This window comes from Sorex fumeus, unplaced genomic scaffold (assembly GCF_029834395.1).
Source record: "Sorex fumeus unplaced genomic scaffold, SorFum_2.1 ptg000073l, whole genome shotgun sequence".
In the NCBI taxonomy this organism is placed as follows: Eukaryota; Metazoa; Chordata; class Mammalia; order Eulipotyphla; family Soricidae; genus Sorex; species Sorex fumeus.
The window spans coordinates 14,186,702-14,211,441 of record NW_026606130.1 but is presented as its reverse complement, the minus strand read 5'-3'; the positions used below and the strand labels follow the sequence as shown (position 1 = coordinate 14,211,441).

The window sequence follows — 24,740 nt, the reverse complement described above, 5'->3', positions numbered from 1 at the left end:
AAACATTGTTGCATGGATACATGACTGTTTAATATTATATTAGCCACATTATAGAGTCACACGAAGGCTTCTAGTGCTGTATTTCAACCCTATTGTTAGCAAATATATTTCATGTGACTACGTAGATTGAGGTATACATATAGTTCTATATAACCATTTGTATTATGAGGGTGAGAAGATAGTCCTTCACAGTTTATGGTCTACAGTTCCATAGATCACAAATCTGACATTATTTTATGTATGTCACATTTATAGTTTCAACTAGTTTTGAAAAGGGAAATTATATGCTACTGCTAGAACACAGCTTTCTTAGATATCAGAAAAATTCAGCTCTATTTCCTTTGTAATTTTTACTTTTGTATATATTGATATTTTTAAATTTTTAAGTCTCTCGTTCTCAAAAAAAAAATGGGTCAAATGGCAGCATTCTTCAGCAGATGAATGATCTTAAGTCTCAAGAATAGTATGTATTTACTGCACAAGTGCAAAACTACCCAAGACCAATGATTTTTACAATCAGTCTTATGCTTGTAAGACTATATTTTCCTAAAGAGATGACCAAATTCACGGGGCATTAAAGTAACACAAAAACTACTCTCATAGAGAGACTAATAGATATTTTTTGGACTTCTCTACAGTATTCAACACCACAAGATGAAATGTAATGAAAGTCAGTGAACAGTTATGTAATTCAATTTTTCCTTCTGTACATCCTTTCTGCATTAAGGTCAAAAATTGATAGAACAGAATATTTTAGGAAACAAAACCAGGAAGCAGAAAGAAAATCAGTTTCCATAAGGGGATGCCACATATCGGCAAATAGCTGCCCTTTTAAATTTATATAAACCTAAGGATGAACTTACCATCATATAATTTTTTAATGTATTACTGAAGAAGGCAGAATGTTGGATTAATCAACACTATGTCATTTGTTTCTTGCTCAGGTAGGAAGCTTTATAATTAAACACTTCTACAAAGAGATGTTTCCTTTTGTTTTCATTTTTTTTTATTAGTTATCCTTAAAAGGATTCCTTTTACGAATCCAGTTCACTAGTCTGGAGGGGTGAAACTTGCTAATTTGTAAAGGTAAAGGTAAAGGCCCTCCCGTTGTTCATCGATTTGCTCGAGCGGGCCCAGTAACGTCTCCATTGGAGACTTTGTTGTTACTGTGTTTGGCATATCGAATACGTCACGGGGAGCTTGCCAGGCTCTGCCATGCGTGCGAGATACTCTCGGTAGCTTGCAGGGCTCTCTGAGAGGGGCGGAGGAATCGAACTCGGGTCGGCCATGTTGGCTGCGTGCAAGGCAAACGCCCTACTGCTGTGCTATCACTCCAGCCCGCTAATTTGTATGGTTGATTTTTCATGAAAGTTGAAAAGGCCTAGTCTTGACCTTTTGTTATTTCATAAGAAGGTATGATCCTGCTTATAAATGTTTCTTACTGTGAAATGCTCAGAATGTGAGGCTGCCAGGGTTGTTTCTGGCAGTTTGATAATGGCGTGCATAGTTGGCTTTCTATCCCTGTCCTAGATGATCAAACCTTTATCTCAACCAATGATTCTCTTTAGTTAGCCACTTTATATTCAGTCTCTATCCTCTAATATTTCTATCTTCCAATTATTATAAAATAAAAGACTAATATAATAGACTAACAGTAGCCATGAAGTGCTTGCTACTTTACATAAAGGTTACCTGATAATTTCAACATCTTTAATCTCTAATACCATCCGATATTTAGCCTTTATGCAGTTCATCTTCCTACCAGAATCAATAGTATCACAATATCCAGACAATAGCACAGGAAAGCACACGATTACTTTTGTGAGCTGAAATCCTCTTCCTGAACATATAAAATATTTTAACTCAAAATTCTGTCAACTATTCCCAGCACAGGAAATTCTTAAGGAAGCATGTATATGTTACTTCCTAAAAGCAACTTTTATACTCTCATTCATAAAATGTGTATGAACCAAAACAGCTAGGCACAATGCCATAGATAACTAGAAATGACCCTGTGTTATACAAATTGTATCTTTTTCCTAATTGTAAAGAAACAATGTACAAAACTACTCTTGTATAGAAACAATGTACAAATCAAAGTTTGTTTCTCACTTTTCACCATGTTTGTGGCACTGTGTGTCATAGTGAAGTAACCAAGAAGTGGTGAGGGAACTTTGATTTTCAAAGGGCATTAATAGTTTATAGACAATTTTTTTCCAAGGCCTCTTTGTTTACGGTATGGACAGGTGTTGTGTGTCCAGATTTAAGTATTATATTGCATAAGTTATCTTCAGCCTAATAAAATTGTAATGCCCTTGCAATATTTAATGTGTAGAAAGTGTTGTTAGTAAATCATCTTTAGATGATTAAAGAAGATTATAAACAGAACTGCACAATTATGAATGCACACATCCAGTTTGGTTCTTTGCTGTTAAACGAGAAACAGTTTCTTTACATTATGGTCTTCACACTTCTTGATTTTTCCATTTGTCTGCCAATATAAAACAACAAATACAAAAGTGCACTGCCCAACCCCATGGTAAATTATGATTCCTTTCTGGGGCTGTGTGTCCTCCCTTAGTTATTTTGTGTTTGGGGTCATCCCTAGTGGTGTTCTGGGCTTACTCCTGGCTATGCACTCAGAGATCAATGCTGGGGGGCTCAGAGGATCATATGTACTGCCAGGGATTGATTGAAGCTTCTCCAGCTTAGTGCAAAAGTCCTACATGAGGGGACACTAGCACTACATTTAGTTCTACTAGAAATCATTCCAATATATTTCTAGAACCTTGTCTAGAATGGTTGATGCTTTTGAAAACTCATCAAAATCTGTCACATTGTAGGCAAGTACATACATAGGCAGACTGACAATATTGTTGCCTACCCTCAAGCTTTCTGATTCAGGTTAAGAGTCAGGTTTAAGGGGCTGGAGTGACAGCACAGCGGGTAGGGCGTTTGCCTTACATGTGGCTGACCCAGGTTCGATTCTTAGCATCCCATATGGTCTCCTAAGCACCTCCAGGAGTAATTTCTGATTGTATGAGCCAGGAGTAATCGCTGTGCATCGCTGGGTGTGACAGAAAAAGCAAAAAAAAAAAAAGTGAAGTTGTGAAGTTCAATAATTTGTATGTCTCTTAAGTACCAAGGTGATACTAATTTTGTAGGAAATGTAGATCTATACCAAGCTGATAAACTTGTTCTGTGTCCTGGCAAGTCCCTCCACATTTCGTCAACTTCAGGGTCTCAATATATAAAATGTGGAAACTAGCCTAGAAGTATGTTGTTCAGATTATTTTAAGCAGCAAAATCATTTTGCAGAAGAAATCCTCAAAGAATCCAGATACATACAGAAGAGGCTTACAAAACCCAGACTTCTGCAGATAAGTGGTAAAGGAAACCAAGAGCTAACACCACCTGTCTCCCCAGGAATATACTTTGAACTATTTCCCATAGTACACATACACAAATTCTTTAACTAGATGTAGTCTGGCTGATAAAAGGCAGCATCTGTCACTAATGCAAGAGAAGGAAATGGTGGAGAAAAACCAACTTTGAATTAGGCAGTGGAAGAGACTTCTTTATCTATGCCTAACGACAGGATAAGAATTGGGTCACTGGGCTCATGTCACTTTAACAATATAGTTATACCTTTGGAACATCTCTAGAAAGTGTTATGGGTCAGGAATATGGCTGAAGTGGTAGGACACATGCCTTGCATGTATTGAGGCCCTGGAACTCCACCCCCAGCACCACAAAACCTTGGGTGAAGATGGACTATAAATAACTCGAAAGCAACGTCAAAACAAAATAATATATGCATACCAATAAAAAGTATTCAAGACATATTTTAAGAGGTTTTAGGGAACAGTGTAGAATTCCTAACTGTACCTAAAACTCCTAACTCTGCTCTGATAATATTCCCTCTAAATTCCTCCTGGTTTCATTCAAACCATAAGTTCTCTCCTTTTTATCATTCATTTTCTTCCAGAGTAGAATGCTGTATGATTCTGTACTTTCCCTACTTTGAAACTAAAGTTGCCATCATAACGATGCCATTCTTTCACCCAGTTATCATGCTCTATGGTGTGGGTATATTGGATACTAGTCAGATGAGATCTGTGAACTACCACACTAAAAATATCACCTTGAGAAAAACAAAGAACTCATGTCATGCACGGAACTCCCTCAGATGATCATGACTCCTAATTTTCTTGCTTGGCACAGTTCTGAGACTAAGAACATGGTTTATTCATCCATATCTACTGGCAGCTCCAGACTGAATAACAGGGTAACCACTCTGATTATCTGAGAAAAAATGGTGGCCATAGAGAACACTGGTCCCTAAAACTCTGGCTTCAACAACTAGCATATGAAGTTCATTCTACCTTTTCTAGGTAACAGAAGGCAAAAGTGCTAAGATTCATTTTGGAGTTTTAGCTGCCTTTTGGTGCCCAGGGAGGGCAGATAGAGAAATGAGTCAGAGCCTGTTGAGCAACAGCAAAAAGGTCTGGATAGTTCCACTATCAGGGAGGTTCTGAGCTGTCTGAGCTCTGTAGCCAGCATATTTCTCTGGAGCCTATGCTTACAAGTTGAGCTGGCCCCACACAACAATGGAGGGAATGCAGAGATGGCTTGAGGTAGGCAGAGGTAGGAGAGAAGGCTAGTGGTGGGAATAATTAAGGGCAGTGGTCCAAGGGACTCCAGGAATCAGCTCCCACTGAAACTTTCTTTCTTTGGAGCCTCCGGATTAAAACATTCTACATAAGTATTGATCTGCCCCAGCACACACCTCATCTCACAAACACCAGAACAATATTGATCTGTTTATTGTTTTCCAAAATAAAATTTTAAAAAGCCCCAAATATAATCATAATTCCAATGTGATAGAAAGCTGAGCTTAGGTGAATGATGAAGGCTGTCTCCCAGGTTGTTTCATGGAGCCTCAGGTACACTGGGGTTAGGGGTGGGAGAGGCTGCTGCTCCAGCAGAGCTGGATGAACACTTGCAACAGGGCAGGCATCAGAAGAGCTGCAGGCCCATTTTGAGCCCATGCAGCTGTTCCTGGCTCCAAAGAAGGCCCTCCAACTTACTGCTGCTGTCACTGCCATTGCTGCAGTTGCCACTGCTAATGCCACAGCTCAAGCCCAGGGTACTGTGGAGAGAGGGTAAGGGTCAGTCAGGGAAGGAGGCAGTTTTAGAATCTGGAAAGACTTGGTAAGTTTTTATGGATAAGGAACACCCCCCCCCCCCATCTACCTGACTTTACAAAGAGACTGGAGCCAACCTGAGAGATTAGATGGGCCCCAGGGTGACTCTGCTTTGCTTGGTTGAGGAAACAGAACATTCCAAATGACATTTTATGCAGAGCGCCAGTACATAGGCCAGATTAAAGCACAGCTATTTTGACTGGGATAGGAGAGAACCCAAAAGCCTGGAAGATATTAAAAATGGTTAAAAGACATTTTTCTAAGACCCTAGAACCTGTGGGCTCTGAGAGGTCTGGAATGGATCCCGCTCTCCTTCCTACTATAGACGTTGTAGGAATTGGGCCATGTAAGCTTCCTTATAGATCTAATAACTCCACCTACCTAGTCTACACTACACCCTTGATACCCTGGTGCTTACTTAGTATTACCCAAAGGGAGTGGGTATCTCTCTCATACTCTCACATATGTGCCCTACTCCCAACTACAAGCTACCTAACTTCTCCAGCTTCCTTCTCACTTTAACAGGCCTGTTGTCATCTGGCCTAGGACACACAACACTCACTGATTTCGGTCTGGCATACTATTAGGGGTTGCTGGGTTCCATGTTCTTCTTCTCAAATGTACAGAAAAAGAGGGGCTCATCTACTAGTGAGTGAGCAAATAATCCAGGGATAAACTGTGCCCACAACGATCTCTCTGGTATTCAGATTTCTCCTGGTCCCAATGATCCCAGATTCTGGGATATACAGGCCATCTGGATGGGCTCTTTGTGCAACCAGCAGAGCCCCCTCAGCAAGAATTGCCTGAGTTATGCTTCCCTGATGACCTAAGGGTCCCCACACCAGTGATTCAGAGATCAGTTTCAAGGGAGAGCAAAGAGCCCTGTGCAGGCCTTTCTACCAAGATGTCTGGACAATGCAATGAGGCCTAATGATTACTATGAACCTTTCAAACTTTTGACAAATCCCTTTTCCTCTTATGGGCCTCAATTTTTTTCCTCAGGAACCTGAGTAGCATCCATTACTGACTGAATTTTTGGGGTAGTGGGTGCCAGTTATCAACCAAGGTAAGCCACTTGCAAGCCCTACCTGCTATACTACCATTATTGACCTTGTGGGAGTAGTGGACCCTTTTAAGAAACCTGTTGAAAGCTACAATTTCTTTTCCCCAAAGCGCACACACACACACACACACACACACACACACACACACACACACAGGCACAGGCACACATGCGTATGCGTATGCATACATGCACACACACACACACACACACACACACACACGCACACTGCAACCTGAAGACTGCAAAGCCAATTCTGCATGGCTTTCTGACTGGGGGCATGCACTGGGAGTCCTAGCAGACTCAGTCAGGGACCAGACTTTACTCATCCCACTTTATGTCCTTCCTTCATCCCTTAATTCCTTCAACAGGAGACAGAAAGGACTGAGAAATTCTACTGACATTGGCACTCACCCAGTCTTGCACTTTAGGGGTTCCAGTCGCTGCTCTAGCACAGGCTGATCCAACAGATACATGGTGTCATAATTCTCTAGCATCAGCTCTGCTGGGTCCTCAGTCTGGCCAGGCATTCGGCCTAATGGGAATGTGTCCCATCGCACATCTTCTGCAGAGCAAAGGGAAAGACAAGACTGGGTTAAGTTATCTGGTCCTCAGATGAGGACACAGATCAACCTAACCTGTTTTATCCATGTATCTCACCCAGAGATTATGTACTGACTGTTAATCACCATGTATGTTCACCCATTCCATATGCCATTTATAGCCTGTTTTCCCTTCTGTGTACAGAGAGAGAGATGCCATGCCACATATTCTATACACAAGAATAAACTACAGACCTTTTTGTTTCTATTTACTCTTTCCACATTATTCCAGATTGAAGGTCACACCTTAGTGGTCCTGACTTGATATATATACATATCACCCCAGGATAGTCTCTCTAAGGACATGCTTCCTGCTAGATTTTCCTGTGCCAAGGTGCACAATGCACATCCCTTTTCTACAAATGAGTTATCTTCTTGTATACCCTCTGCCCTACTGTGCCTAAAGTATACAAACTTAAGCTTGGTCTGTATATATAATTGACCAAACCATTCATTCAATGAATGCTCCCAGTTTCGCATGAAATGAATTCATTTCCTGTAGACAGACAAAATAGCAATCTTAATATCCCTGCACCCTCATAGGAATCAATGCCTTAGCCTTTCCATATTCAAAAGTAACTTGTTCTCCTACCCGCCACCTCAATACTCCACTTTATTATTTTTTTTTATTTATTTATTGAATCACTGTGGGAAAGGTTACAAAGCTTTCAGGTTTATGTCTCAGTCATGCAAATATCAAACACTTTACCAATACTTATTTTTTACCCTGAAGAACCCCAATAAAACCCCACCCCCACCCCTCCCCGTCCCTGTGAGGCAGATGAATTCTAGTTAACACTCTATCTGCTTTGATTAGATTCATTATTTCAATAAGATTCACCACTATTATTTAGAGTTTACCCCCCCCCCAAATCAGACATGCTGAAAAAGCATTGTGAAGTGATTTGCTTTCTACAGCTGGGTTCAAGAATTAAATGTTGGTTTTGGATTTCTGCTATTTTACCTATTGACCCTGGAAGTATTTCTACTGAAAGTCAGATAGTTAAGAAATTGGTTTCTGTGTTCTGGAGTCGTGGCCGTGCTGGAGAGCCGCTCGCGGGGGGCAACCGGTGGCCTCGGTAGGGCGTGAAGGGCGGAGCGAAACGCCCCCCTTCCCATGAGGTTTTAGTCACCCCCACACTCCCGGCTCATACCTGCTGTCCACAAGGCTCCCATGTGGCTTCCATCTTTCTTTCCAGAGAGGAGAGGGCGAATGGGGCAACACCCTTTCCCCTCCGGCAGACTTGCTGGGCTGGATCAATGCATAGTCCGTTCACTTTTCTGCTCCAAGCTGCTGGGTTCTGCATTAAGTCCTTGTGCTTCTGGGGCCATGGCCGTGCTGGAGAGCCGGTCCGTCCTTCAAATCCAGGTCGGCCGCGTGCAAGGCAAATGCCCTACCTGCTGTGCTATTGCTCCAGCCCTCTCCTCACAGTATTATATAAAAATCTACACCCCTCACTTACACCAGTGTATTCAGTCTTTTAAAGAAAAGCCTTCAATAATTAGCAACTCCAGTTTGATTCATTTGCTTGCCTTCAACATCTCCCTGGTATCCAAAGAATTTTCTCTGTCTACCTAGCAAGTATTTAGGATTAGGAAAGCATCAACAATAGAATTCCTTCTGCCTGCCCTTCCTGTGGGTTTTTTACAAGGAAAGAAGTTGTGCTATCTAACGGTCTGTATTATCTTATACCCTGCATAAAGATATTGTCATACACAGGGACCACAATTCTCCCTGTGTATGTTAGGGGCTGGTCACCCTTCCTCCCCATTACTAACATGAGTAACCTTGCCTACATCACTGCCCCTGACTCTCTAGTTTGACATATATACATATGGACAGTCAATGATACCGTGAGCATATACATGTCATCTCTGAATAAATACCTCACTCTCTATTTCCATGCCTCTCCATATGGTTACACCTGTTACTGCTGCCAATTCTCTACCTTTTGGCCCCCATAAGTCTTAGATACCTCCTGGCCCCCATAAGTCTTGGATACCCTGCCACTTCTCCCAAATACATAAACAACCAATTGTACACATGCAATATACAGATGCATATACAAAGTCACTTCACAATGACTTTTTTTTTGGGGGGGGGGTATTGGGGGGGAAACCAGTGGTGCTCAGCAGTTACTCCTAGATCCCTGGGGTTCCTGCATGAAGGTGTTTTCTATTTTCTGCTCTCTACTCTCCCTTTTACAAACATACATACAAACATACAGAAGCACACTCTACCTGTATTTCAAAATTTGCAAAGACCCCCAAACACATACATCTTTGCCCTAAGACATTTCTCTGTCACTGTCTGTAAAAATACATGCAGATACACACAAATTAATGCACACAGACATAAAATAGATCCCACCAGCATTCAGCATCTTTATGCTCAAGCTTTTTTGTACACATGCACACAGAAAGGTGAAAGACTCCTCCTTTTTTTCCTAAGTTTCTTCATGGTCTTCGTTCTCTCTTTATTCCTTATAATGCTCACCCTAAGCCAAAGTATCAACTATGTTTCCTCCCTCCACCTCCATTATGTAAGATTTACCTAGATCCACTTCTTCCTTCAGTGTATGCATACATACTTGCACACTCACATAAAAAAATTAATTTCTTTTTTAATTTTTATTAGTGAGACACCATGAGGTACAGTAGAAGTGAAATTAGTTTATTTTGTTAATGTTTCTGCTGTTTCTGCTTCCTAAATGAGGTATTCAAAATGTTACCCTCAAGATAAACAGATTCATGTACCCATACTTTCTGATCACCGAACCCTTCCCACCGCTCTCAGTTTTGTCTAGTATGTTAACTTAAGATCATGTCACTCCTTATTCTCCTCTGATCTCATTTCCATCTCTGAGTTCCTTCTTTCTCATATAAATGGCAAAACCATCTTTCATCACCACCCAGCCACCATGTACAGTAGGAAGGTTCACAAACTCACATATACAGAGAACATCTTATTTCCCTTTTTCAGAATAACTGCAAGTGAAAAATAAAGATTCATACATGTATCTACCCCAACTCTCTCTGCCTCTGCCCCATGCCTATATCATACCTTCAGAATATGCTCTCTGCATGATGCAGTCAGCACTATTACAATACTTTAGGTACCTGGCACATACACACTCCATCGTACAGGGGAAGCTAGTCAGCTCTCACCCACACACCAAGCTACCTCCTAGGTTTGCCTCCACTCTTTACCTCCGACTTTCCATTTCTTCTGTAGGGTGGAGGGAAGCTTCAAGAGCCAGCAGAAAGGAAAGATTAATAAAGGGACAAAGAGGATTATCAGTACTCTTACCTGAACTAACTTGCCATGTAGAGCCCTGCAAAATTCCTCTTTTCTGGGCTAGGAGCCTGGCATTCTCAATAGTTGGAGACTCCTCCCCAATTGAAAAAGGTACCACCTCCATTCTCTCTTCATCTTCATCATCTTCATCATCATCATCTTCCTCATCATCATCTTCCTCATCATCATCTTCCTCCCCCTCCTCCTCTTCATCCTCCTCCCATTTCTTCTGGGCAACATTTTCGTCTTCCTCCTCAACCGGATCTTCTAACATCTCTTTATCCTCCTCATCTTCCTTGATATCACTAATATTTCCCTGTTCCTTCTGCTGTTGTGCTTCTCCTGCAAGTCCAGAGCTGGAGCCACCTGGTTTAATGCTCCAATACAGGCTATCCAGTGTGTAAGGAGAAGTCCCATAACGGGTCATCTTTGAGCCTTCCTGTACCATGCTGTTTTCTCCACTCTGAGTATAAATGGAACAGATGCACAGCAACTTCTCCTGTTCCTCATCGGGCAGGATCTGTCCCATGGCTTTGAAGACACTGACCAAAGGGAGAGATATGATAGGAGTCAAAAAGTTGCTTCAAACCCCAACACTTTAGGATTTGAAAGGCAGTGTGATATAACAGAGAAAACAGAAAGAAGATCATGGAATCTGAACAAGTTCTGTGATCCATCTCTATGACTCACTCCAGTAAAATGAAAGTAATGCACCTGCCTTACGGATTTGTGGGGAATTAAAAAGATGACTCAACGATCTCACAAGGGTATCTCAGAGGGTGCCGATATTCTCTCTCCACCCACTCCAAATGAACCCCTACTGGCGACAAACTTCCAGAAGAAAACCCCAGGTACACAGGACCAGGGACTGAAGACTCCAGACCACATGGCGGCGGGTATGGATCATGCGTTTTTGTCTCTCAGCCCCTGTGGGGTCCTGGCTCTCACACCCACGAACTGCCTAGGGGTGCCATTTATGCGAGTCAATGGTCTTGATCCAGACACTCACAAATGACCTTGGAATGGATTAGCTCTCTACAAAGATGTCTGCAGACCCCAATCATTTACAATTTTAGAATTCCAGGAGCACGCAGCTGCAAAAGCAGCTGCACGACCTCTCATGATATTCATAATAAGCAATAGAAAATAAAGTATCAAAATTTGCCTGTAGTAGGCAGGCTTGAGTGGTGGTGGGAAAATTCAAAGTAATGATAGTGGGAAGGTGGTATGGACAACTACAGCCTTGCCTAAAATGGAGGGGAAAAAACGCAGCTGGAGCTGGACAGATGTACAACAGGTAGAGCACTTGCCTTGCACACAGCCAATCTGGTTTCAATCCCCAGAATCCCATTGCGTACCCCAAGCAAAGCACTACCAGGAATAATTCCTGAGTAGAGCCAGGAGTAACCCCTGAGCATTGACGGCTGTGGCCCGGAAACAAGCAAACAAAAAATACAGCATCTGATAAAACAAAGCAAGATGTGGGAAGGAGGTCAGATAAGCCTTGCAATCCTAACACACTATAAGATATAGGGGGAAGTAGAAGGGCAATAGAGTTCAAGGAAAGGCTTACTGCAGACAAGAGCTAGCTTACTGTGCTCTGTGTGTGATAAGGAGCCTGGCTTGAGGGAACTGTACTAAGGAGCTGTGGGAGGAAGAGAAGGCTGCGAAGGTTGTGTTTATGTTAAAAGCATCAGAGGATGTCACCTGTCTCTTGAGCACTGGTGAAGGACACATTTCTGAAGACCACCACAGTGCTCCTATGGAGAACGGCTTAAAGGAGACAGCATTAAGGTAGGGAGACTACGAAGAGTTCTTGAGGGATGACCTTAGATACTGGCAGTGGAGAGATGGAAAGAAGCTGTGAAGGAGACAGAGAGCAGGATTTTGGAACTATATGGCAGAAAAGAGATGATTACACTGTGCACACACACAGGACAGTGCTATCAGCAAAATTAACAAATACAAAGACATCGGTAGGGAAGAACTAGGAAGGGAGTGAGCACCTGTGCAGAGTGCCATAAACCTGTGCAGCTAGGAGGCACCCTGTCACTACTAGAGGCTGGGGCTAGGTTATTAGATGGAAAAGTTTCCTTCTAAAGCATAGAATTTGAAGTGTGTATCAGCAGTCAGATTGATGATGAATCCTTGTCTCATCATCAACAAACTGATCTTTGATTAAGTCACTTTCCTCCTCAAAGCCTCAATGTCTTTCTATCAAAGGTATAATTCCTCAGGACCAGAAAGAGAATGAGCAGGCAAGGCACTTGCCTTGCACACAGCTGACCCAGGTTCAATCCCTGGACCCCAAGCCTCATCAGGAGTGAAACCTGAACAAAGAGCCAGGAGTAAGGCCTGAACATCACCAGCTGTGGCCCCAAATGACAACAAAAAGGTTACAATTCCTCTACCTCCAAGGAATGTTATATCAAATAAAATCAATAGTTTTTACAGGAAAAAAGAAAACAGCATTATTCCTGATCCTTAGTTGCCAGTGGTGTATTTTATTTTTCATCTGGGAAAAACACTCAAGTTTTATCTGTGCCTAATAACACAAGTTTTTCTCCAACTGTACAATTTAATGAAACACTGTAAAAATGACACAGGAGAAAGGGAAGTGTATTTAGAGTTTTAGGTAAATCCCAGATTCCAGCCCTAACTTGCAGACTTAACTTTCAGCTATGATAATTTCCTTCTGTAAAATAGAATGGTTTAGACAAGATTCATTATGTGGGAAAAGCAAGATCTATGCACAAGGAATTGTACCCAATTAAGCTGCTCTTACTGCAGGCTTGTGTCACATTCTTCTAGTATGCTTGGGTTAGGAGGTCTCTTGATTCAGACTTCTCCAAGACCAGCACTCTGTAGGCATTAAGGATTGGAAAGGACCTTGAAAGCCACCTTCCCAAACCTCTCCAAGGTGCTCTTCACTCCCACCCCATATTCAATACATAAACCATGTTCCTTCTGAACTTTGAAACTTCCTTTATTCTTTCTCCTGCTAAAACGTCTCTAGTAATGATTTTCTGACCCATTCGGGCCTTTTTGGTTTTACTCCTATTATCCCACCCATCCATATCACTACACAACTGAATATTTGGCTCTTTGCTTCAGATCCACCTATAAAGATTTTTCCTGCTTACTCTTCAAGTCTGTGTTCTCCCTTGAACAGGCATCTTACTTGCTTGTATCTATGTTCCTTGCTTTCTTATTCACCTATGTCTAAGCAAATTTATTTTATTTTTAAAGATTACCTGGCTTTGAGGCTAGAGTAGAGTGGATATGGTGCTTTTCCTGTTAGCAGCCGACATGGCTTTGTTCCCCAGCACCCCATATAATCTCCTAAGTGCCACCAAGAGTAATTTCTGAGTGCAGATCCAGCAGTAATCCCTGAGCATCACTGGGTATGGCACACCCTCCACCCACCCAAAAAAGCTGTTTTCTCTCATTCTAGAAGAGAATGTGGGAGCCCTCAAATTACTTCAGGCCTTAAGAAAGACTTTGTGGGAGAATCTGTAGCACTGTAGCACTGTCTTCCCGCTGTTCATTGATTTGCTCAAGCAGGCACCAGTAATGTCTCCACTTGAGACTTGTTATTACTGTTTTTGGCATATCAAATATGTCACAGGTAGCTTGCCAGGCTTTGCCATGAGGGCGGAATACTCTCAGTAGCTTGCCGGGCTCTCCGAGAGGGGTGGAGGAATCAAAACTGGATCTGCCGTGTGCAAGGCAAACACCTTACCTGCTGTGCTATCGTTCCAGCCTGAGGGAGAATCAAATACCTCCAATTTTTTCATTCCCAGTACGGAGTCAGATCAGATCCCAACAAAGACAGTACTGCTGCAAGAAGGCAGCCGACTTTCGTTTAATTCTAGTTGTTTTTTAGTACATTTAATGATGCCTGTTTGGGGCTTGGACTTGTGTGAAATTCTGAAGGAAGATATGGCTAATGTAAAGCCCTTGACTTTAGTTTGTTGGAGGGAAGAGACACTATAAGTTTAGCTTGTTGGAGGGAAGAGACACTATGTAAAACAGAAAAAGGCAAGACAAAATCTCAGATTTAGAAAGAATCTTAAATATTCAATGAGACAGAGTAGATGATATCACCAATAAATTAACTAGGGAATATATGAGACAAAGATCACTTTGGGGCTGGGGTGGGTAATAAGATGATCAATTCTTTCACACTTAGTGAAGGGCCTATATCCCATCGATTGGAAGATAAGGCCTGAGTTAGTGATTTGAGCCTCAGCATTTTATAGGAACATGTTTACATAAAAATAAAAGGCATTAGGCTAGAGAGACAGTACAGAATGTACTGTACAGAATGTTTGCCTTGTACATGACCAACACAGGTTAGATTCCTGGCACCATAGATGGTTCCTTGTGAGATGCCAGGATGAGTTTCAACAGGTGTGGCCCCCAAACCAAAATTAATAAAAGGAATTTCAAAGGGTGGTACATAGCATCAATAGAGTGGATATAGCAGTGGACAAGGGCTCAGTGGATATTGTAGTCAAGCCAAAGGAGCTCTGATAATGAATGCCAAACTGCAGAAGGCCAAAGAATAAGAGCATGTAATAGAAATTTTAAGACTGTTTAATGCAGACTTTATTTGTGCAATGTTTTAAGAGGAAGGGAGGAATAATAATAAACTGGTAATAACTCAACAGAAAGACACAAGTTTGGGTGAGAGAGATAGTTCAGCTGGTAGGGCATTTTCCTTGCATGTAGGTGACCAAGGTTTGATCCCCGGCATCCCATAGGGTCCCCTGAGCACCACCAGGAGTAATGCCTGATTGCAGACACAGGAGTCACCCTGAGCATCGCCGGGTGTTACCCCAAAACCAAAAATAAAAGATGCAAAGTCAATGGAGATTTTGCTTGTGTTGTTTTGTTTTCAGATGAGAAATATCCAGGTCATTCACAGGTTGAAATGCAAAAGTCAGTAGAGCAAGGAAAAGGCTGGAATAAGTCAACCCAAAAATATTCACTCCAGTGCACAGATGGAAGAAACTTTGAGGAAGGCCTTCTCATTCTGAAACTGGCAAGAGCACCAGCTGAGAGTTGAGAGTACCACAAATCAATTCATGAGATCTGGACCTCAAATTGAAGGGACCCCATTGTATATCTCCAAGTGTTTGAGGATAGTAGGGTAAAAGTGGAGAGGAGGATGGGTTTGAGGTGAACAGTAAGGAATTAGAATGGGCAAAAAATGAGAAAGCGGGCAGAAAACAAGTACAGGCAATCAAAACTGAAGCCTGATCCAAGATTAAAAATCTTAGCTCTACAGGGGCTGCAACAATAGTATATAGCAGGTAGGGTGCTTGCCTAGAATGTGGATAAGCCAAGTTTGATCCCCAGCACTACATATGGTACCCCAAGCTCTGCCAGAAGTGATCACTGGTGTGGCCCAAGCCCCCCACTGCTCCTGCCCACCAAAAAAAAAATCATATCTCTATAGCAGCAGCAATCTACAATGCTATGTTGTTTTCTCCAGTAGAGCTTGGATAACCTGGCTGAGGAGTAGGGGGAGTAGAGTAGAAGTATCAATCCTAGCTGGAAAATTCCAAGTCAGAAATATCAAAGATGTGGTGGGCTGAGGTTACTGATAACTGGCTGAAGTCACCAACCAAAGACAGAACCAAGAGAAGTAAGGTTAAGAGAAAATAAAATGGGATAGATGTCTGGATGCAGGCAAAGAGCAGAATACAAGTGTTCTGAGAACAGGAAGGACAAGAGATAGCAGTCAATGAGTAGGATGTTTGGATATCAGATTTAAGAGGCAGAAACAGGCTGAGTGACGGAAATGGGTAGCTGGATGTTACGGAAAATGAAGGTCACTTGCTTGAGGATCTAGGAGTGTCCGTCAGATGAAAGAAATGTTCTAGGAAGCAAAGAAATACTTTGTTGCTAAAGGTTCCCATGAATAAGACAAAGTAGGGAAAATGAAAGGGAGATGATCATAGGTATTTAAAAGAACAATTTGACCAGGATAGATTAGGTAAAGTGGAATTGCAAGAGGCATGCATGACTACCAAGACTGATTCAGGAAGAATCAGAAAGATCTTCCCATGTCAGGCTAAGAAGCCTTCATCAGGAAGGCAGTTGATGAAGTCTAGATGTCATCAGAAGGTTGCTGAAGAGCCAAAGTAATAGTACAGTGTGTATGGTGTTTTCCTTGCATCCAGCTGAACTGGATCCAATCCCTAGTACCCCATAAGGCCCACCGAGAGCAACAGGATTGATTCTTGACAACAGAGTCAGGATAAAGAATTGAGCATTGCCAGGTGCCGCCCCCCCCCCAAAAAAAATACCATAAAAATGATGGTTATTGAGTTCTTATGAGAAATATATTTTGGGAAGACAATGAGGAGACACCAGTGAGCTTGAATGTTACAAGACTTGGTTCCCTTATAAGTAATAGCTTATTTTTTACTGTGCACTTACTCCGTACACACCACATGCTAAGTACTCTATGGGTTGGTCTCATCTCATCCATTTTCATGCGAGACTCAGTTCAATACAGATTTAGCTGTGTGATCTTGGATAAGAATACTTTACCCCTACCCTTCCATGGTTTTCCCATTAGTTAGTAAAAAGGGGTTAGAACTTGATATCCTTGCAAGGGCTTAATACAACTGTACCATTCTAGACCTCTGGGGCCCTAGTTAGGGGGTATAGGTCCTCACCCTCTCACTAGATGAAATTCAAGAGACTTACAGCTGAAGGAGTTGGGGGCTGGCCCAGCAAGGTGAGCCCAAACAAGACTCAATCACCCGGGGCCAGTCAAGGGACGCAGAACAATTGAACAGCCTCCAGCTCCTTCTCACTTCCCATTGGCTTGCAGAAAATCGGCGAGCATTTCGTCCTGAGAGAGGAGAAAGAACCTGAGGAGAAGGAGATGGTAAGCCCCCTACCCAACCATATACCTTAAAAAAAAACTTGTCTCTCTCCCTCCCCATCCCCCTAGACCCCCACTCTATACCTCCCAATTGCTCAAAGCATTCAGGGTGCTTTGCCCCAGCTCAGTTTAGTTGACTCTGAGAAGAAAAAGGTGGAGTGAGATTTGTCCACTGCTGACACAGGGCTTTCTTGAGCAAAAACCTTTAATAAGGGATGTGTCTGCCTGGTGCTATTCAGCTGAAAATTGTGGACAGTGGCAGCTGCTCCTGCCTGGGCTGCATTAGGGGTAGGGCTAGTCTCCCTCACCAGTCTTGGTGTTAGCCACGATCAGCTCAATGGTCCATCTCAGGATGTAGGTGGGTCGGATTCCACTGTCCCCCAAGGCTGGCAGCTCAGAGAGCATCCTCTCCAGCAGGGCCTGCGTGAAGGTCTGGGAGTGTAGGCCCCTGAGTAGGGGCTGCCAGAATTGAGAGAACGGCTTTGGCACCAGAACATCATTCAAATCCATGTTTTCTGGTTTGTGAGGGACACCCGTTGACAGGGAAACAGGAAATGGGATCAATGGGAAAGAGGTAAGGTAAATGGGAAGGTTGGAAGAGAACAGAGGAGATGGGGAGAGTGGAATAGGAGAGAAGGGGGAAGGGAAGGAGAAAGGAGCCCCACCAACACCAACAACAGAGTTGCCACCGCAGAACAGGAAGAAAGAGGAAAGCAGAACATCGGGGAGAGAAAGAAGTTAGTAATCTGGCAACCAATAACTGACTCAAAATAGTATAAAAGAAAAAGAACACTGGTTCTAACTTCGACTATGTCAACAACTCACTGTGTGACTTTAGATCAGTACCTTTCCCTCTCTGGACCTCAGTCTGCCCATCTGTAACATGATGTTGAACTAGATGACCTCAAAAATCCCTTGCCGCTTTGCTTTTCTACCTCTCTAGCAAGTGGCTAAATCACAATCAACAGAGTACAATAATGACATTGAGTTTCCCACCCTACCTGCCCTGCCCTCAATTCCAGGCAATCTAAAGATGGCCGAGCTTATACTTGTAGCTACGTGTTGTGCTCAGCAGAAAAGGGCTTTTGAATGCCACAGAATGGTAGGAAATAGCCTATGCCCCCATCCCGGGGCAATCCACCCCACCCTTATGGTTCTTGTCCAGAAAACACAGTGTGCTAAGGTTGCCATGAGCTCCCAAAAACCTACCTTCATAGTCTATCTGCAAAGCTGCCAACTGCTCAAATGTGGGAATGAGAAAGCCATCATCCAAGAATGCATCCAGCACAGCCTCCCTGGAGCAAAAGACCTTAATTAAGCAAACTAGCAAGCAGAAAATCTACTTCTGCTCCTCTACCCACTCCCGAGATAGCTAGCATCTCTAGTCCAGTGGACAAGGCAGAACGGGGCTATAGGAATGAAGCAGGTAACAGACGCTTGGATCATAGGTCTCACCCTCTTAGAAGGATGAATTAGCAGAGAATGATCAATGGGAATTTGAACAAGAATTTAACAAGCACATGCTGAGGTAAGGTTCATAGTAAAGCTATAGAGTGATGGGACAAACCTGAACACACAGAGAAAAATCCCAGGCTCACAGAGGAGTTCAGTCTCTGGGGTTACAGGGTCGAGGGTTTCTAGATTTCAGTTCCTGCCCAGGCTATTTTAATCTTGAAAGTTCTCTAGTCATCTAATCTACTCTTCTATCTGGCTGCTCTTTCAGATTCTAGAAGCAGAAACTTTATGTACAGGATTTCTAAACTGTGATTTTGCATTTCAAGAATGACAAGAACTGAGACCAGTTAAAGAGATTGAAATCACAGCCTATAAGAGTAATTCCTTATCTTATCTAGTGCCAACCAAACCAGCAAAGCCAGAGTAGAGAGTTCCCCAAGAGAGAAATCTGCTAGTTAGCCAGTCCTCGAGAAAGAACAAGAGCTCCCATGATGTCTCAAAGACAGACAGTCATACTCATATCCTAACCTAAAAGGGGATCAAAGAAAACATGTTCATCTCATGTCTCCTCAGTTCAGTATCCACAAAGAGCAGATAAAGCAACAAACCAGCTGCTGGCTCAGAAAAACCATATAGGCCAGCACCATTTCCCAAAGTGGGTTCCCAAGCATACCTTGGGACAGACTCTCCCCTTAACAAAAGGAAGACCAGAGAGACATCCAAACACAGAGCATATGTACCGCAGAACCTGTATCCACCACTCGAAGATCAGAAGTAAACACTGGTCCTGAAGTGGTAGCCTCTATAATCGCCCTCTCTCAAAAGCTTTCCCCCTGGCAGTGTGGAAGCACCGAGAGTGAAATGGAAAAGATACATCCCCAAAATACAAAAGGAAATATGGTAAAATGGCACTTTTTTGGGGGGGGTGGCACACCTGGTGTTGCTCAGAGCTTACTTCGGGCTGTGCAATCACTCCTGGCAGGGCTCAAGGTACCATATGGAATGCCAGAGATCGAAGCCAGATTGGCCACATGCAAGGCAGGTGCCCTACCCACTGTAATATTACTCTAGCCCTAAGAAACCATGGAGAAGTAGTGTGGGTCCCCACCCATGGTGGGGTGGACAAATATACTGACAAATGTCATAATCCTGAGGACTCAATCAGTAATAGCCACCTACATAATCTCTGAAACGGAATTCAGAGTGAAAATGTTGAGGATGTTAAACAAACTCAAAGAAACTACAGAACAAAGAGACAAAAAAGCACAAGAAAATATGAAAACATAACGATAAAACTACAAACATAAATGACAGAACTGAAAAACTTGGTAGGTGAAATGAAAAACTTACTGGAAAGCCTCATCAACAAAGTAACAGCTGCTGAGAACATAATCAGTGAGCTCCAAGATGAGATGTAGAAAACCACTACACAGCAACAGAAGATGGAAAAATGCATCAAAATAGATGAATATCTGACAAGAGAATGTTAGAATGAATTCAAGAGGAAGAACATAAGAATCATAAGAATCATCGGAGTCCCAGGAAGGCAACCCTGATGAAGAAGCAACAGTGAAAGACATCATTGTTGAGACCTTTCCAGAGCTGGAGAATGCATGCACCCAGATCCAGAGACCCGAAGGATACCAGCTAAAAGAGATCCAAATAAAAGTTGTCCAATTCACGAGGAAATGGAAAAATATCCCCTGTTCATGGATGGGGAGAATCAACATCATCAAAATGGCAATACTTCCCAAAGCACTATACAAATTCAATGCAATCCCTATAAGGATACCCATGACATTCTTCAAAGAAATGGAGCAAACACTCCTGAAATTTATATGGAACAATAAGCCCCCACGAATAGCTAAAGCAATTCTTGGGAAAAAGAAAATGGGAGGAATCAACCTCCCTAACTTCAAACTCTACTACAAGGCAGTAATAATTAAAACAGCATGGTACTGGAACAAAAGCAGAGCTGCAGACCAATGGAACAGAGTTGAATATACTGACATTTCCTCCCAAACATATAATCATCTAATTTTTGATAAGGGGGCAAGAAAAGTGAAATGGAGCAGGGAAAGCCTCTTCAACAAACTGTGCTGGCAAAATTGGACGGCTACATGCAAAAAAGTGGGCTCAGATCTCTGCCTAACACCATGCACAAAAGTAAGATCAAAATGGATTTATGACCTCAACATCAGACCAGAATCCATAATGTTTATTGAAGACAAAGTCGGCAAAACTCTCCATGATATTGAAGCTAATGGTATCTTCAAAGATGTCACGCCACTGGCTGAGCAAGTGAAAACAGAGATAGACAAATGGGACTATCTTAAACTAAGAAGCTTCTGCACCTCCAAAGAAACAGTGACCAAAATACAAAGACAGCCTACAGAATGGGAAAGGATATTCACCAAGTATACATCCGACAAGGGGTTGATATCAAGGATATACAAGGTACTGGTTAAACTCCACAAGAAGAAATCACCCAACCCCATCAAAAAATGGGGTGAGGAAATGAACAGAAACTTTCGCAAAGAAGAAATTCGAATGGCAAAAAGGCACATGAGAAAATGCTCTACATCACTAATCATCAGAGAGATGCAGATCAAAACCACAATGAGATATCATTTCACACCACAGAGACTGGCCCACATCCACAAGAACAAAAGCAACCGGTGCTGGCGCGGATGTGGCGAGAAAGGGACCCTCCTTCACTGCTGGTGGGAATGCCGGCTGGTCCAATCCTTTTGGAAAACAGTATGGACGACTCTCAAAAAATTAGAATTTGATCTGCCATTTGACCCAGCTATAGCACTCCTGGGAATATATCCCAGAGAGGCAAAAAGGTATAGTCAAAGTGACATCTGCAATTGTTTGTTCATTGCAGCACTCTTTACAATAGCCAGAATCTGGAAAAAACCTGAGTGCCCAAGAACAGATGACTGGTTAAAGAAACTTTGGTACATTTACACAATGGAGTACTATGTAGCTGTTAGAAAAGATGAAGTTATGAAATTTACATACAAGTGGTACTACATGGAAAGTATCATGTTAAGCGAAATGAGTCAGAAAGAGCGGGATAGACACAGAAAGATTGCATTCATCTGGGGAACATAAAGCAACAAAAAGTGAGAGTGACACACAGGAATGGCTGAGATTAGTACCAGGAATTTTGCTCCATGAATGGAAGGCCAGCCACAGGCTCTAGGAGAAAAGGAAGCTCAGATAGAGAAGAGAGTACCAAATGAAGGGTGTTGTGAGGGCCCTCCCAGGGTGGGAGAAGCATGCTAAAAGTAGTCGATAGACCAAACATGATTGCCACTCAAAGCCTCTCTTGCAAAACACAGTACCCAAAAGAAGAGAGAGAGAACAAGGGGGAATACCCTGCCACAGAGGCAGGATGGGACGGGGGGGGGGGGATGAGGGGGGGGATGCTGGGACCCATGGGGATGGATGACGGGCACTGGTGGAGGTATGGGGACTTGATCATTGTATAACTGAAACCCAAGCACAAAATTTGTAAGCCTATAACTGTACCTCATGGTTTTTCACTAATAAAAAAAAAAGAAAAAAAAAAAAGTTGTCCAATATATATCCTAATCACAATGATGAAAACCATATATAGGCAATACAGAAAGTAGAAAGATGAAAGAAGAAATTTAGAAACAATGAAGCATCCTTAAGATTTACAGATTTGTCAAACAAAATTCTCTGTACCTGGAGATAATGGTGGGATATAGTTAAAAAAAACTCAATGAAATGAAAGTCTCACCAAGAAGACTTTACCCAGTCAGACTTTCATTTAGATTTGAAAGAAAGATACAACTTCACAGATAAACAAAAGTTCAAGAACTTTACAGACTCAAAACTATCTTAACAAAAAGAACTAAAGGGATTATTTTAAGACAGGACAAATCACACAACACCAAATTCCTACAGAAAAATGGCACAAAATTCCATGATAATCATCACTTCTCAATGTCACTGGGTTAAATGCACCAATTAAGAGATACAGTGGCTGGAGGGCTGGAGAGCTGGAGAGAGAGTACAGTGGGTATAGAGCTTGCCTTGTTTAAAGCCAACCCGGGATTGAAGCCTGGCATCCCATATGGTCCCTCAAGCACTCCTGGAGTGATCCATGAACACAGAGCCAGAAATAAGCACTGAGCATGGTTGTATGTGGCCCAAATCCCCTATCCCATCCCCCAAAAGAGACACAGAAGCCCGAGAAATAGCACAGCAATAAGGTGCTTGCCTTGTACATGGCTGAGCCTGGTTCAATCTGCAGCATGCCCATACGGTCCCCAGAGCCCCACCAGGAGTGATTCCTGAGTACAAAATCAGGAGTAAACCCTGAGAATCACCCAGTGTGACCCTAAAGGGGAAAATAAGGGCGTCACAGAGTAGCAGAACGGATTAGAAAAATTAAACTCAACATTCTGCTGCCTGCGAGAAACACATTGAATAGTCAACGCAACAAAAACTCAAAGTCAAACACTGAAAAACAATTATTCCACCAAACAACTACCTCAAAAAAGGACACAGGGGCCATACAGTTATCAGACAACATGGATTTTAGGGGAAGAAGAGACAGAACAGTGACAGGGTGCTTGCTTTGCACAGGGCCAGGCCGAGTTGATCACAGGCATCCAATATGGTCCCCCAAGCACCACCAGGAGTAATTCCTGAGTGCAGAGCCAGAAGTAACCCCTGAGTACTGTCAGGTGTTTCCCAAAAAAGAAAAAAATCATTGTTAAGAATATCTGAGAGAGAGAGAGAAAGGGAGAGGGAGAGAGGGAGAGAAAGAAGAAAAGCACCTGCGATAAAGGGGTGGGGGCTGGGGGTGATGGGAGGGAACCTGGGGACACTGGTACTGGGAAATGTACACTGGTGGAGGAATGAGTGTTGGAATATTGTATGACCGAAATCCAATCATGAACAGCCTTGTAAGGGTCTATCTCACAGTGATTCAATAAGAAAAAGTTTTTTTTTTTTAAAAGAATGTCTCAGAGTTGAAAATTATAGGCAGTGAGATCCAAGAGGCTCAAAGGATCCCAGCAAAAAATACCTAATTATGAAAACTCCAAGATACATTAAACTCAAAACGACAAAATTCAAAGACATAGACAAATTATTGAATGCATCAAGGAAAAAAATAAAGAAACTTATATGCAAAGGAAAGCCAGTAAGATGTGTAACAGACATGTCAAATGAGACCCGATGAGCCAGAGAATATGGAAGGATATAGTACAAAAATTCAACACAATGAACTCTTCACCAAGAATACTATATCCAGGGGCCAGAAAGATAGTACAGAGGTTAGTATGTTTGCCTTGCATGCAGCCAATGTGGGTTCAATCCCCAGCACCCCATATGGTCCTGAGAGCCAGCCAGAAGTGATTTCTGAGCTCAGAGTAACAAGTAATCTCTGAGCACTGTCAGATGTGCCCCCCCCCCAAAAAAAATAAGATTACCATTCTGATCTGAAGGAACTATAAAGAGATTCATAGATAGGCAACAATTTAGGGAATCCATAGTCTTAAAGTCAGTTTTGTAAGAAGTGTTAATAAAGATCTAAAGCACAGGAGAAACTGCCCATATGTTGCACCAAGTATGGAACTTACTGTACATATGGTTGTCCTCTAGTAGATTAAGAAAGGTTAAAAGCATATAGCAATTAATCATCACAAATTAACTTCTAATGATTTATTTCCTGATAATTCTATTTGACATTACTTGAAACAGTAATATGAAGTAAGTCTGTTAAATGCCTGCCAAGGTGACAGGCTGAAGGGGTAGGAGAGAACCTGGGGATATTGTTGGTGCGAACAGGACATTGGTGTTGGATTGGTGTTGTAGCATTATTTGCCTCAAACAAATGTTATGAACAATCTTGCAAATTATGGTGTCACAATAAACATTCCCAGAAAAAAACAGGTGACTTTGGCTCAAAAGAGACAGCGTCATTTTTGTTAATTGAATCACAGTGAGTTATAATTACAAAGGGAGTGTTCATGATCAGGTTTCAGTTATATAATGTTCCAACACCGATCCTTTCACCAGTGTACATTTCCAACCATCAAGGTCCCTAGTTTCCCTCCCACCTACCTCTGTAGCAGACACTTTTCCTCCCTCTCCCTCTCCCTCTTCCTCTCCTTCTGTCTCCCTGTCTCCTGTGACTCTGTCTCCCTCTCCCTCTCTTTCATTT

The 24,740-nt window shown here is 42.4% G+C and overlaps 1 protein-coding gene across 3 annotated transcripts in view; it reads right to left on the bottom strand.

Annotated features, from left to right (window-relative positions):
• Positions 1-4,810: 4,810 nt before the first annotated feature.
• Positions 4,811-24,740, bottom strand: part of LAS1L (LAS1 like ribosome biogenesis factor) — a 30,145-nt gene continuing 10,215 nt past the window's right edge. Inside the window, exons 8-14 of one of the 3 annotated variants that reach the window (XR_008794602.1) lie at positions 18,284-18,369; positions 17,383-17,589; positions 16,894-17,041; positions 10,183-10,712; positions 6,685-6,835; positions 5,257-5,431; positions 5,026-5,152 (exon numbers count right to left, since the gene is read on the bottom strand). Coding sequence is in view for 2 of the 3 variants with exons in the window: in XM_056130053.1 (XP_055986028.1) it covers positions 5,020-5,152; positions 6,685-6,835; positions 10,183-10,712; positions 16,894-17,041; positions 17,383-17,589; positions 18,284-18,369 (1,255 nt within the window). In the remaining variant the exon portion in view is untranslated. Of the gene's footprint in view, positions 5,153-5,256; positions 5,432-6,684; positions 6,836-10,182; positions 10,713-16,893; positions 17,042-17,382; positions 17,590-18,283; positions 18,370-24,740 lie in introns of all 3 variants that reach the window. The other 2 variants (XM_056130053.1, XM_056130054.1) reach the window with 2 other exon arrangements.